At 46.0% G+C, this 14,454-nt stretch overlaps 1 protein-coding gene across 1 annotated transcript in view; it reads left to right on the top strand.

Annotated features, from left to right (window-relative positions):
* Limch1 (LIM and calponin homology domains 1) overlaps nucleotides 1-14,454 on the top strand; it is a 326,098-nt gene that overhangs the window by 125,952 nt on the left and 185,692 nt on the right. The window contains exon 2 of the mRNA XM_051165075.1: nucleotides 2,346-2,416. Coding sequence (XP_051021032.1) covers nucleotides 2,346-2,416 — 71 coding nt within the window. The remainder of the gene's footprint in view (nucleotides 1-2,345; nucleotides 2,417-14,454) is intronic.

Genomic DNA, 14,454 nt, shown 5'->3' on the forward strand with positions numbered 1-14,454 from the left:
AGTTTCATTGATTTGATCGAATGTGCACACTCTCACGCACACATGCATATGCACATGTGAGGTACACACATGTACCAACACAATATGTTAATATATAAGGTCTCATTACAATAGTTCTGGTTAACTTGGAACTCATTATATAAAACCAGGCTGGCCTTGAGGTCCACTGGCCTCTTTCTCCCCGGTGCGAGGATTAAAAGTGTGTGCCACCACACCCAGCTACGTCAGATTCTCTTAAGAGCTCTGCTGAGCCTCCCATCATGCCCTTGTGTCTTTGGAAGGTGGTCATGGAGTGATGACAGCGCCAGTGCCTTGTTGGGAAGGTTGCTAAGCACCCTCAGCTGCCTGGGATCCAGGTAGAAGTTAGAGGGTCTGAGCCGTGACACTCAGCTCCCTGCAAATGGACTTTTGGTAATGACAGTTCACCTTAACAGTGGTGGCTCTCGTTGTCATGAGGGAACAGTTAGAAGTCAGAATGTAAAACGTGAGCCATTGTAAGCACATCATAGAGATAAACTCTTTAAAATTGTCTGGAGGAGTTTGTGCTGGATGAGGTGGTTGCGTTCTGTAGCTGCTGGGTACAGTTTAGCAGTGAGCCTTTGAGCCCTGCTATTTTTTTTTTTTTTTTTATGGGACAGTTGTTTGTTTCTCTGCTGTATGAATTGTGCTTGCTTAATTTGTTGGTACAAACTTATTTATAATCATCTCTTGTTGTGCTTTTAGTAATTTTGTAGTCTATAGTGGTGCCATTTGCCACTCTTGGGTCTGGTAATTTGTGCCATCTTTCTCTCTTGGCTGTCTGTGCTCCTTAAATCCTGTTTCACTCTTTCTGTACATTTTTGCTTTATGCTACTATTTTATCTATAGATGTGTTATAATTTGGTTTACTTAGTTTAAAAACGTTTGGGGATAGTCTGCAGACACTTTACTGTTCATTTAGAACTGGATTCAGATAGATATATTTAAGTGTATTAAGACTTGTTTTATGATCTAGGATTTGCTGCTCTAGCTTGGTAAATGTTGGAGGGTGGAATGGTCTGGAAATATCAATTAGCCAGTGGGTGCCATAGTGTTTTTCATGTGTTCTGTATCATCATTAACTTTCACTTTATGTGTTTTAAAGAGAAATATTTCAACTGCTGACTCTACTTACAGTCTGTCTCCCTGTCTCTCTGTAATCCTGTCCGCTTTGTTTTGTGTATTTTGAGTGGCTTTGTTTTTAATATGGTGAAATACATCAATGTTCAAGATTGTGCTGTCTTGCCGGTGAACTAACTGACCCCGTGCTGTGGAGGAGCCTTTTCAGTTCGTGCAATGATACTCTGCTCTGAGATTTCTTTCTGATACTGGTATGACTGGCCCAGCTTTCTCGCGACCCGCAATAGTGCGCATTTCCAATTTAACCAGCACATTTGTAGGAAGCTCAAGGTTGACTTGTCTTCTGAGTCAGTCTCACAGTCTCTGGGTGTTAACTGGGGGCTCTGGGGCCGCCCATACCTCACGCGCTTGTTGACATGGTTAGTTCTGCCTTCAGCCTTTCTGTGTGTTCTGTCTAGTCTCTGCCCCTTTCCCTTCCTTCCTCTCCCTCCCCTTCCCCCCTCTCTCCCCCCCTTTTCATTGCTGTAGTATTTTCACGGCTCCATTTTCTTTTTTCATGTGGCTTATTAGACACGACTTCTTCCCCCGTGCATTGGAGGTTTCCTTAGGGCACGTTTACAGACACGTCTGCCTGTCTGCACATTTTAAGTCAGGCGCTTGCATGTAGAGAATGAGCTAATGAAATACTGTGAGTGCCTCTCGTCCCAGCCACTGGTTGCGGACAGCCAGAGACACCATGGACACCCCTTGGTCCTGTTCTGTCAGTCGTGTGTGTTGGCTGTAGTCTCCAGTCACAGCGCTTGTCTCCTGAGGTTAGAGCCCTCAGAACCTCTTCCCTGGACCACAGCACTTTAGTATATAGGGTCTTCATCCTGGGGACAGTAGTACTAAGTATTTGTTGTTGCTGTTTATTTTTTATGTTGAGAGTGTGCATCCCCCATGGAAGAGACACACTATGACCTTGGCTTACTGTGGTTGGACCCGAAGTAATGGAGTATTGTCAGGAAGAACAGACACTTCAAGGTCTAAATTTATTTCACCTGATCCATGCAAAGCCACATGGGAAGGGAATTCAAGGCTAATAAATTTCCCCATTCTTGGAATGTTGTGGGTTTTTCAGGCTTCTTGAATTTTTAAAAAATATCGAACTTCCAAAAACAAAACAAAACAAACAAACAAACAAAAAACGAACTTCCTGGTTATAAAGGAAAAACTTATGTTCTCTTTTCCTCTGTTTCTTTTTTCAGCAAGTCACTGGTCGAAGTTTTGGAGACAAAGACTTCCGGACAGGACTGGAAAATGGAATCCTTCTTTGCGAGTAAGTAATGCTTGCATTCTCTTAAGTTTTATCCTGGCAATGTTTTTAATATTACTCAGTTTGCCTGTAAACCTCCCAGTGGGCTATCTTTTTTCTTTTCTTATTTTATCATTTACTTTTTGGGGGACAGGGTCTCACCATGGCTAGCCCAGCACTCATGGTTTACACCAGGGTGCCCTTGTACTCCTAGAGATCTGCTTGCTTCTCTCTCCTAAACCTGGCATCCAGCATTTTATTTTTGATTGAGCCACAGTTTGAATCTGTAGCTTACAAGAAGCCACTGGGATAGGTATGGAACACAGGTAGAGAGTGAGTACCCATAAGGTGGGGACTGTAATAACTGCAAATTAGATGAAATAGAGCCCGTTGGCAGGACTCTGCTCCCAGTAATTACACCCACGTGGGACCTTGTGTCCCAGTAGTTGCAAGGATGTGGGTCTAACTGAGCTACAAGTAAGGAGATTTATGTCCTTGGAAATCCCGACCCAAAGAGTCTTGCAACCAGTGAGCACAGCGTTTGTGTAAATTCTGGGCATCTTCGAAGCAGGATGTGCTTCTCATGAGCTCTGCTCTGGGTGGGAGTTGGGTGCGTTTAGCTTGTGCTGTTGGTAGAGTTCCGGAATGGATAGTGATGGCTGTATCTTCTTCTGTGTTTTGGAGCAATGCTCTGCCATGGAGCAGTTGGTTCCAGGCAGTAGAACTACAAGATTTCTAGCAAGCAGCTCCGAATAATCCAGATCATTAATATTAAGAGCTGCCTGTAGACATCAAGTTTAAAGCAAGACTTCAAGCTTTGAATGTATTTGATGGACTGTATAACTTTGACACCGTTTTTATTTTCATGAAAGGTGGCAGACATAAAGCCAAGCGCGCGGCCCCTAGATGTGAGACCCGAGCTTTTGAAGGGCTTGTGCTAACCAGTGTCACACTCCAGCAAGCTACAACAGAGGAAGCTCCCTTGTGTTCTTAGCCGCTGAGTCTCAGCACCCTGGTGGCTGCACTGTTCCCATCTCCCCCCAGCATGGCAGCTTCGGCCTCGTCTGAAGCATTCAATGAATGGACTCACAGTCAGTGGGCTCTTACTTTGTCAACTTTCAGAATATTATTTGTGTCACATCCCTCTTTTCCTTCTTTGGATCCTTTTCCCTCTTCCAGCCTCAATTTCTCTAAACGGCGGTACCCGTTCACCACGCCCACTGCACAGGCGCTTGGAGGACTTACACTGTGGGCAAGGCTCTTTGAAGGACTGTGTGGCGCCTTACAAACAGATGCCACTTATTCTGTACTCTCCCTTTTCTACATGGTTCATGTCAGCATTTTCTTCTGGCTCTCTGTTGCCTGTTGTTCAAAGAAAAACTGGGGACCCCTGCGTTGCTGCTTCTGTTCCCTTCTTCCCCTCGGACGCCCTCCTCATAGGCCCTCCTTCCCTCAGCATCTCTCCTTCGTGCCCACCTGTGTCGGCTCAGCACATCCCTGAGCTGAGCCTGGCAGGCAGGTTCTGAGCCGCCCTTCTGGGAGAGCGCGTGCAGCGATCTGGCCTTGCAGCCTCCTTTTGGGTCAACAGCTTACTGAGAGCCGCTCAAGACGCAGCATACTTTTGTTGAAGTGGGTCTTTGTTCGGTAGGTTTTTTAATTTTCCTTGTCAACTTAGAAAATGCTAGAATCCTTTGAGCAGAGAGAACCTCAACTGAGAAAATGCCCTCGTCAGATTTGACACGTCAGCAAGCCGGGGGGGGGAAGGGCATTTTCTTGATCGATGAGCGTGTGGAAGCGCCCAGTTCTCTGGGTGTGTTACCTCCCTTGGGCAGGCGGTCCTGGGTGCTGTAAGAGGAGAGGATGCTGAACAAACCATGGGCAGGCAACAAGCCAAAGGCAGCCATTTTCTATGCCTTCTCCTTTAGTTCCTGCCTCGGGTTCCTACCTTAAGTTCCTGTCCTGACTTCCCTTAGCAATGGAGTATGACCTGGAAACAGTTAGATGAAGTGAACCCTTTCCTCCTCTGATTTGCTTCTGCTTGTAGTGTTTGTCACAGCAGTAGAAACCTAACTAGGTCAGGGTCTTTGGTACCAGTTTTTGTCCATGCAGAATTTACGCTAGTGAATCCTACTGGCATCTGCCTTTCCAGGGATGGCTCTAGTCATGTACGTGTACTTACACGTCTGCCTGTGGGCTCAGAGTGGGGTTCTCTGAAGACAAGCCCAGGATTTAGAGCCATTTACATGTAGAATTCTCTTCCAAGTGAGAGGATGGAGTCTCTGAGTGCATACAGAGGCACTGATGTCGGGACTTTTGCAAATGCTGTAACAAGTGTCAGGATGATAAGGTGAGGCTCAGAGTCAGGCCATGGCTAGGAAATATGTGACCAGAACAATACAGACTTCTGTGCAGGGGTTCTTTAAATAAATACAGAGCAAGAACTGTGATAGTCTGACAGTGAAATGGAGGGAAATAGCCAATAAGGAGGACGTGGGTAACTGTTGCTGGGCAAAGGGACAAGCCCAAGATAGGTGAGTAATTACCTAAACCTTCCAACCATGGAAAACAGACGACTGGTGTGTTTGAAGAAATAAGTGTTTTAGAGGCTGAGGATGAGAGATTGATTCCTGGTTTCCCTAGTGAGGGTCCAGCTGGCAGCCTGGAAGAGCATGCTGAGGCGAGGATGGGGGGGTGGGGGGTTGTTGCAGGGAAGAACAGCTTGGTGGCTCAAAGCAAGGGCCGCCTGAAACACATTTCTCCATCACAGCCTCAGGGGGGGGAAAGCTGAGTCGGGAGCCAGAGAAGCAAGACATGAAAAATGTCCACATTCAGGACATCCAGAGCCACAGGAAAGTCAATGTCAAAGCACAACTCTCACCTAAGAAGAGATGAGAAATAGTTTATTCTGGAGCCAAACATGAGTGACCGTGGCCCAGGAATGCAAGTTTAGGTTAAGCCAAAGCCCATGTCCTGATGTGGGAACAGTTTAATGAAGTTTTTTTTTTTTTTCCATAGAAACAGAACAAAGAATATCAAGGCATCTTTCACATGCATGGCTTTTCTGTTGCTGAGGTGAATCACCCTGACCAAGGCGGTTTACAGAGGAGATAGCTGATTTGGGTTTATGGTCCCAGTGGGGTAAGAAGCAACAGGAACAGAAGCTGGAGTAGGAAGCTGCTCGCTCTCAGCTTGAACTGTGAGCACAAAATGGAGAGTGAGCTGGGAACCCATACTGGAAACGGTATGAGTCTTTAAACTCCCAAAGCCCATCTTAAGTGACTTACTAATTCTACCAAGGTCACACTCCTGAAACCTCCCCGAAACAGTGCCACTAACTGGAGACCAAGTGTTCAAATGCATGAGCCGATGGGGACCATTTTCATCCAGATTATAAGTGAGTGAAGGCAAAACGGGGAAAAAAACTTTACTGTGGGCCTCAGCTGCTCTGATTGGTTGGAGACCAGGCGTAGAAGCATCAAGAGTCTGATGGTCCTGTTGTTGAGACAAAAAGACAGAGCCGTGGGGTGTGGATGGGAGGGCTGAAAGAATAGGTGCCTGTGGCCACTGCCTCATGTCAGGGCTTTAGTCTCTCTAAGCAACCAGATAAAGATGAATGAGAGTGGTGGACCAGAACCAAAGACGAGAGACAGGAGAATGAAAAGATGGGTACCGATAAGTATCAAGAAGATAAGAAATGAGTAGCATTAAAATCCCCTCTCTCTGGGCTCTCTGATCTCATGTGGCTTTGCAGTGTAACCTTGTAGAGTGAAATATATATGCTTGTGTATATATGATATATATATACACATATACATGTCATACGTACATATACACACGCATATATACAGGCATATATAGGAATAGCTAGCATAGAGTACATGTGTTGCTTTTGTGTTTTTCTCTCAGTTGCTCACTGTTGTTTTTCATAAGGGCATGAAGTAGATATTAAATGCTCAAATGAGCTTTTGCTGAGAGTTTCATAAGCGATCTAGGATCAAAAGTGTGACAGAAGTTCAGGTGATAGTGAGTGATTCGTGTCACACTATGAGGGCTATAAACCAGATACTACACTGTTTTCTTGAGGATATTCGGGTGATTTGGTCCCCGAGGAAGCTGCTCCTGAGATGGGGTGGTGACTACAGCTGTCGAGACGGCCTCGAAACGGCTCCAAAAGGGGAAGCTGATGCCATCCTGCTCTACCATGGCATTACCGCGACAGACTTCTAAGGAATTTCATGGAGACGAGACAGGAAAATTATAGCCTTCTGCTTATTTTTGTACTGGCCACCTTGTTCAGAATAGTTTATATGTGTTTAAATGTATTTTCAGAGAAACTTGATGAGCCAGAAAAGGACTACGGGATTGATTTTATATGTAAATTGCTTATTCTCATAAAGTGAGGGGATTGTGTTTGACCAATGCAAGATGCTTTAGTGGTCAATCAAATAGCTTTTTTTTTTTTAAACTAAAGAGTCACTCAGAAGTTTCTTTCAAGTTTTTCCTTCAACTTTTTATTTTGAGCAATTTCAAAAGTATAGGAAAGCTGTAATAATATTTATGAATCTGTATATTGCAAAGTAGGGCTACTGATCACTCCTATTTTGCTCTATTCACATCGTTTCCTCATGTATGCATGCCTCTTTTTACACTGACCATTTGAAAGTCAGATCTCAGGAAACTCTGCTCCTAAATTCTCGTTTGTGCATCATCTAAACACAAGGGTGCTTTCCTGTAAGACAGTTAGCCGTACCCAATGTTGTGTGAGAAAGCACGGTAGAATGCTTGGTATAGTCTGCTGCTTGCTTGGCACTCTACCACTAGCTCTTCCTATTATTGTCAGTGGAACTAGGCCAATAGCCAATTATGATGATGACGTGGTTAACGCCCCTCGGTGTCACCGCGCTCCCGCCTGCCCTCGCCCAGGGGCTGCCAGCCAGCAGCAGGGCGGAGGAATTTGCACTTTACTTTTTCGCTTCTCTTGTCTAGCTTGTGAGCAAAAACTGGGCAAGACATATTGAGTCCCTTACAGACTCAGTCATCTGTGAATAATGAACTTTGGCTAGCAGAGCTTGGGGACCAGAATGCTTATTTTGCAAACAATAACCTTGACCACTGTACTGATGTCATTTCCTCCCGCGACTCCAGTTTGCAGTGGGTCCTTCCCCTGGCAACCTGTTTAGGACTCTGCAGGCAGAGACAGTGGGTTTCTCTGTGGCTTGTAAATACTGTTTTTAACCTTACTCTGTTAGCATCACAGAACTTCATCCCTGTGAGTATCTACATCAGATGGTTACCATAGACCCTCAGCTTCTTGACAATGCTCTCAATGTGTATCCTTACCCTTCCCTCACTGGGTACTGGCTGGGCATGTAATGTCTGCTCTGAGCACTTGTTGAAACTGAGACCCATGCCTAGGGCATCGGTTCCCACAGTAGTCTGTCTGTCTCTGTCTCTGTCTCTGTCTCTGTCTCTGTCTCTCTCTCTCTCTCTCTCACACACACACACACACACACACACACACACACACACACACACGAATATCAGGACAGTGAAGGATGGAGGCATCTGCGCTCTTCAAGTACAGGAGTCCCCACTGGGACCCCCATCTTTTCTAGGAGGTGAAGAGCTGCATGGCTGAGTTTGACTTCGCCTACACATTCTCATGGAATGCCAACGTTGAGTATTGAGTCCACAAATAAGTGACCAGTACAGAATGCCTTGGTGGATTTTTGTCTCTGTTCTTATGCTGCCTAAATAATCTTCTGAAGATAAGAAATCTGCTGGCCCACACTTGTTTATGCTGTTCCTGATAAATGAGCTGCCTGTTCGGGGAAGGAGGGCTTGTCTTGGATCCCTGTCACGATTTTTAGCGTGAGATGTGGTGTGTACAGGTATGACTAGCCCTCCACAGCAGACGGGAGTTGGTGGTGAGACTCCGCGTGGAGACCTTACCATGTGGGGGCTTATCGGACACTGCCCATGCCCAGCACAGCCCTGAGGGTAGGCACGGAGGGCCGTGAGCAAGGAATGTGAGACATGATCCAAAGACTTCTTCATGTGCGTAATGTGCTTATAGAGGGTCTCACACACACACAGACATGTACACACACACATACACAGACACACATGTACACACAGACACACACATATACACACACAGAGACACATATACACAGATACATGTACACACAGAGACACACAGAGGCACAAACATGCACATACACATACACACACATGTGCACACATGTACACAGACATACATGTACACAGACACACATATACACAGACACACACGCATACCATGTAGTAGTTAAAGTACAGATTCGTGTCTCAATAAATGTAGACATGAACAAGATTTAATCTCCAAGATTTAATAAAAAGGTAAAAAGGGAGGTAGTGCTATAATTTGATAAACTTATTAGGGAGATGGTCTACCAGTTGGATTTTACTTCACATAGGCCAAGGGAAACAGACATTTATAGGGGAACTGGTTTTGTTTGTTTGTTTGTTTTACTTTCCTCTTTATATTTTTACAAGACTTCCAATACCAGGTGTCCCATAACTTAACTTACTCCTGGAGATTACTTTTAGATTTTTCTTATTTTATGTGTATGACTGTTTTGTCTGCATGTGTGCATATGCACCACACGTATGCCATTGAAGGTCAGAAAGCATCAGATTTGCTGGAGTTGAAGTTACACACTGTGAGCCCCCCCCCCCCCGTGAATGCTGGGGAACTCAGTGTATAGCCTCTGCAAGAGCAGTGATGGCTGCATCACCGCGCTGCCATCTCTCCTGTCCCGTCTGTTTTTTGACACTAGCTGGAGTCAGCGCAGAGCCCTCAAAAGTTACGGGCTCAGTGCCACCTGTTTTAGTAAGTCTCATGGGCTGTCAATAGCTTTCTCACTCAGCTACGAATTGGAGGTGCCCGTGATATAATCTCTTTCTTAGTTTTTATCAATTACTAAGCTGGCTCTCAGGAGTCAGGGAAATGCCTTACCGACATAGACTAGTTTACCGTAAGGGCTACTGAGGAAGAGCCGTGATGAAGAATGTGTCGGGCAAGGTATGAGGCAGCAGGCATGGGGCTGCTTCACTTTCTCTGGGTTGGTCACTCTGCCATTGCACAACCATCAGTGCAGACTCTCTCCTCACTTGTACTTTAGAGACTTCTTATGGCAGCTTTACTACATGGGCCTGCTTGGTTAACATTCCCCATGGATGGGAGTCAGACTGGCAGTTTGAGACTTCTTGTCAGGCTTGGCCTTTTTGATGACTGGTTTCTATCGAGGGGCCCCGTATACATTGCTACCTACACCAAGAAATACTCTTGTCCCCCCCCCAGAAAATTTCATGAAGAATTCTGCCTCAGTGATCAGGGTCAAAGGCCAGATACCAGAGCAAGCAGTGCACCCAGAATCCTTACCACTGTCGAAGTTATAAAAGTTTAAAGAGATGTGTGCCAGGGGCCAGCAGCAAAGGTTTCAGAGAAGGTTTTGTTACAAGCCACAACATCTTGGCGCCTTGTCTAGGAACAGCAGCAGGAAGGAAGGTTTGGAGGTAGGGAAGGGGAGGGGCATACTTTGCAGCATTTAAAAAATATTTATTTTATTTTATTTTATGTATATAGGTATTTTGCCTACATGTATATCCTTGTAGTGCTAAAGTAAAATTCTAAGAGAAACCAGAGAAGGTTTTCAGACCCCCTGGGACTGGAGTCACAGATGGTTGTGAGCTACCCTCTGGGTCCTGGGACTTGAACCCAGGCCCTCGGTGTTCTTACCCACTGGTCCATCTCTCTAGCTCCTCGGGGAAGCATTTCAGGAACCCACTTACAGATGCGATGCCCCTCTGAATGACAGCGCACTACATAGTAAAGCCTGACAAGTGGGGAGGCTCGCTCCTCAGATCTGATCTCTGCGTCTCAAATCCTTGTGGGATTTAAGCCTCAGGTTGCATTGAGGAAGCAACATTTAGGTGGAGAGGTTAAGGAAGTCTAGAAACCCTTCTTTACTGCCAGAGGAGATGAAACAGAAAAGAAGCATATTCCAGGTGATGGGGCGCCGTGTTGGAACGCCGCACCTCCAACAGGAAGAAGAGTGGCACAAGAAAAACTGCAGATAGATGTGTTGGGCTAAAATGGGGGAGTGCGCGGGCAAAGCACAGGATCAGAGTAGATTCAGCAAGGTAATTGCAGCGTCCCTGCGAGCCACACAAGATTTGGAAGTTTGACCTCTGGAGCAGGAGAAGTGAGACTATTGATGAAGCTATCAGGGTAAAGTACGTTGACTAATAAAAAGACCTTAAAAAAAAAAAAAAGTCAATATATCAGCCAGGCGCAGTCTGTGATCCTAGCACTCTGGAAGGCAGAGGCAGGTGGAGCTCTGTGCATTTGAGGCCAGCCTGGTCTACAAAGCCAGTCCGTGAGAGTCAAGGCTGCAGAGAAACCCTATCTCAAAAAACTAAAAAACCCAAAAAAAACCCAAAAGTCAATATATCTGTTGTGAGTGACAGACCACAGGGCTGGGCTCTTAAGCCAGCTGGTGAGGGTCCTCTATTTGTGGGGAAGGGTTATTATGAATTAGTTTGGGCAGGTCAAGTTTGGGATATACACAGCTCACTCAAGGGGGGAACTGTGGGCCTTAGGAAATGAGGACTCGGAACTTAGGATGGTAACGATGGAGTCGAATTAGATTGAGAACCTTGGTGAAGACGTCGTGGGCTACCTGTGAACCACAGCAGGGTCTCAGGGGACAAGCACACCTGCAGAGGGGTGCACATCTCAGTTCGAGGGATTTTTCTCTCTTGTTCCAGGGATAGGAGAAAGATGTAAACAGAAGAGCTATCAGAGAGCTGAGAGGAAACCAGGAAAGTGGGATGTCATGGCAACTAAGATTGCTAAGGAGACTTTTAAGAAGTTAAGAACAGCCTCCTGCGTTCCCTAGAACCTGCATAAGTCAGGCTGAATTAGCCTTGCCCCAGTAGTAGAGGAGATGCCAGAGGCCTTTGCCAATGAATGACGTCACATGGTTGGGTTGGGTTTGCCTTGTGCTTTTCATCAGCACAGTGGGCGACTATTAAAGAGCTTACGTAACATGAGCAACATGTGCAGTGCTTCCCTGAACCACTGAAAACTGAAGTGCGGTTGCTGCGACCCAGTGGCTTATGAATGGAGGACCTCACAGTTACACAGCAAGATGAGACAGCACTGAAAGAGGATGGGGAAGTAGATGAGCTACAGAAACAACCGGCATGTGTGGTCATCCTAGAAACAACCGGCACGTGTGTGTGATCATCCTAGAAACAGCCAGCACGTGTGGTCATCCTAGAAACAACCGGCATGTGTGGCCATTCTAGGCGCTGGCCACTGATTTCATCCTGGTGGCTTTTTGGACTATCATTGCTTGGTTCATGATCTATGACCCACCTCTCACTAACTGTTCACAGCGGGCAGGTGAACAGCCTGGACGTCCCAAGCCCTCTGTGTGTCTGGTCACATGCACACCCAGGGTTGGGGGAGCTCATTGTATCTTTAGACTCTTTGTCTGCAGTTCTTTGACCAACCCAGATTCTCACTCAAATCTTAGCACACTCGGGCCCCTTTGCCGTTACTCGTTCTGGCCTTAGCAGGCTGGTAAGAACTTGATAGGCCTTCTATGTAGGTTTTCTCTCTTGTTTCACTGCCAAATCACAGTTGGCCCCGTTGACTTGGCCCGTCTCCAGCTTTTGGGCACCAAGACTCATTAAGCCTTCAAGGTTCAAGGGAGGACACTTTGAGTCGCTCTCTCCCCTCCCCCTAAGATCTCTAGTGAAAAACTGCTTTTTGTTTGAAGACTGGCCTCGCTTAGGTGGGGACTGAAGCAGAGACTGAGTATTCCAGTGGCTTTCTGTCAAAGAAAAGGTACACACATGGAAACCATGCCAAGCTACTGCACAGGACTCTCATGGTCAACAGAATGGACCCCTGGTTGTCCTAAAATCAATAGCCTATTGGCACAGTTGGTCCTTTCAAAGTGTTCTTTGAGCGTCACTTACAAATTCTTAGGAGCATGCAGCAGCTTGCATTTAAACATGCTCACCCTCCATCTTTCTAATATTCCTCCCCCCCCCCGTTTAAAGTGACGTCATCCTTGTCACAATGTCTTTTTTTCCTCCTCATTGAAACTTTTAAATGACACAGATCTTAGATCTCGGAGCTGCTTTTGAGGCTTCTCACAAATGTGTTTGAAATTTATTTCAGGGTAATTATCATGCAATAAAACTGTTTCCACACCCAGTGTGTGGTGGTTTCTTCCACCTTGTCAACCCTGTGTCTTGACAAATGTGAGGCTTCTATTGACTTGAAACAGCCTAATCTTTTGACTCCTGAAGAAATTTCATATACATGGGTGAGAATGATCAACGGGCTGAAAAACAGACGGGGAGCAGCAGGTTTGCATATGGACCGCTTGCTACACAGCGGCAGGGGAACAGGTCCGCTCCATTGCCCACCTGGGGGAGTTCCATGCTAGATTAGGCTTTGCTAGCTTTTAAGAGGATTTAGTAGCTCCCTAATTGAAGTTCCCTAATAATTCATGTTTTGATTGCCTCTCGCGGGCTGTCAAGCTGGGTGGGCTGGCTTCCCACGATGAAGTGTGTAAAAGTCCTGTCTCCACCACTGCTTCTCAGTGTTTTCTTTGGTTGCTCACAGGAGAAGGGGCCCTTTCTTAAACAGCCTACCAAAGGTCTGCCTCATCAATGATTTCTTTTGAAAGTGAGCTGCAAAACTAGACTTCCTTCTTTTTATTAGAGCAAACAAAGAGCGAAGGAGACGGGGGTGGGGGGGGGGGGGGGGCGGGGAGATATTGAGGCCAGTGGGTGTGGTTTAGCGCCAGTGCCCACAGTTCCTTGAGCTTCTGTAGATTGTTCTGGAAGGCTAATTTTGTGGTGGGAGGAACTCACTTATCTCACTGCAGGTGGGAAGTGAAACATGGGTTCCTCAGCCCTGGTCCTTCCTTAAGGACTGGATTAAGGTTCCATTGACAGGGACCTGGAGTTCCTGACTGTCTGTATCTGGGTGCTACGTTTTCAGTTTGTCAGTGCTGTCCCCAGTTTGTCCAATGGTCCCAGAGTATGAACTACTGTTCCTGCTATTGGCTACCAGCCGCTTCCTTCCAGCTCCCGGAGCGCTCACCTTTCTGGCCAGTTTTGTCTAAGTCCTCACACACAATCACCTGGGCTCCTTTTCCTCCATGGACTGTCGGATGCTGTGTCCTGAATCCAGTACTTTGTGTGTACATAGCTGTGGCCACCTACAGTGAAATGGAAACTCTCACTGCAAGTGCTCTCTCCCATGTTGTTGGCTTGAAAGGAATTTCAGCTGTGCCTAGATTTAGTAGTTCATCTCACACAGGACAGTCCTCGTGATAACTCGTGATAATTATAATTGTTTAAAGATTATATGTCTCTTGATATATAATACAGCCCTCTATTACTGTAACAAAGTATCTAAGACAATAATCTTTAAAAATAGTAAAGGTTTCTTCTGCTCACAGTTTCAGGGGTTTCTGTCCGTGCTGGTTGCCTGTTGTGTTTGAGACTATGTCAAGTTTTAAAAGCCAGTTGGAAAGTGGACACCAGGGCAGGAGGGCAGGGTTGAAGGAGGCTGCTTGTCCCAAGGCAGGAGGGAAGTGGAGCTGCTGGAACACCAGCACGCCCGTCAGCGTTTGCCAGCACTGACCACAAGTCTCTCTGTGGTGCTCCTCTTCTTAGTGTCCACCAGCAGCAAACAGTGTCAGGCTGAGGACTAAGCATCTAACACACCAGCCTTTGGGGGACATTTTAGATCCAGATTACAGAAGGACTTACCCATCTTTGTTTTCCCAATGGGCAGGCATATATGGGCCTGAAGGGTGCACGTAGAAAGTTAGTGTATTTATCACTAACATAACATACTAATATAGCTAATCTGTAAATGTATATTAAATCTGACCCACCTTAATCCAAAATAAATTCTAGAGCTAAATTTAAGACCTGAACTATAAAATGCTCAGAAAACAGGATTAACTGGGTTAGGCGATAGC

Source organism: Acomys russatus, chromosome 22 (assembly GCF_903995435.1).
Source record: "Acomys russatus chromosome 22, mAcoRus1.1, whole genome shotgun sequence".
In the NCBI taxonomy this organism is placed as follows: Eukaryota; Metazoa; Chordata; class Mammalia; order Rodentia; family Muridae; genus Acomys; species Acomys russatus.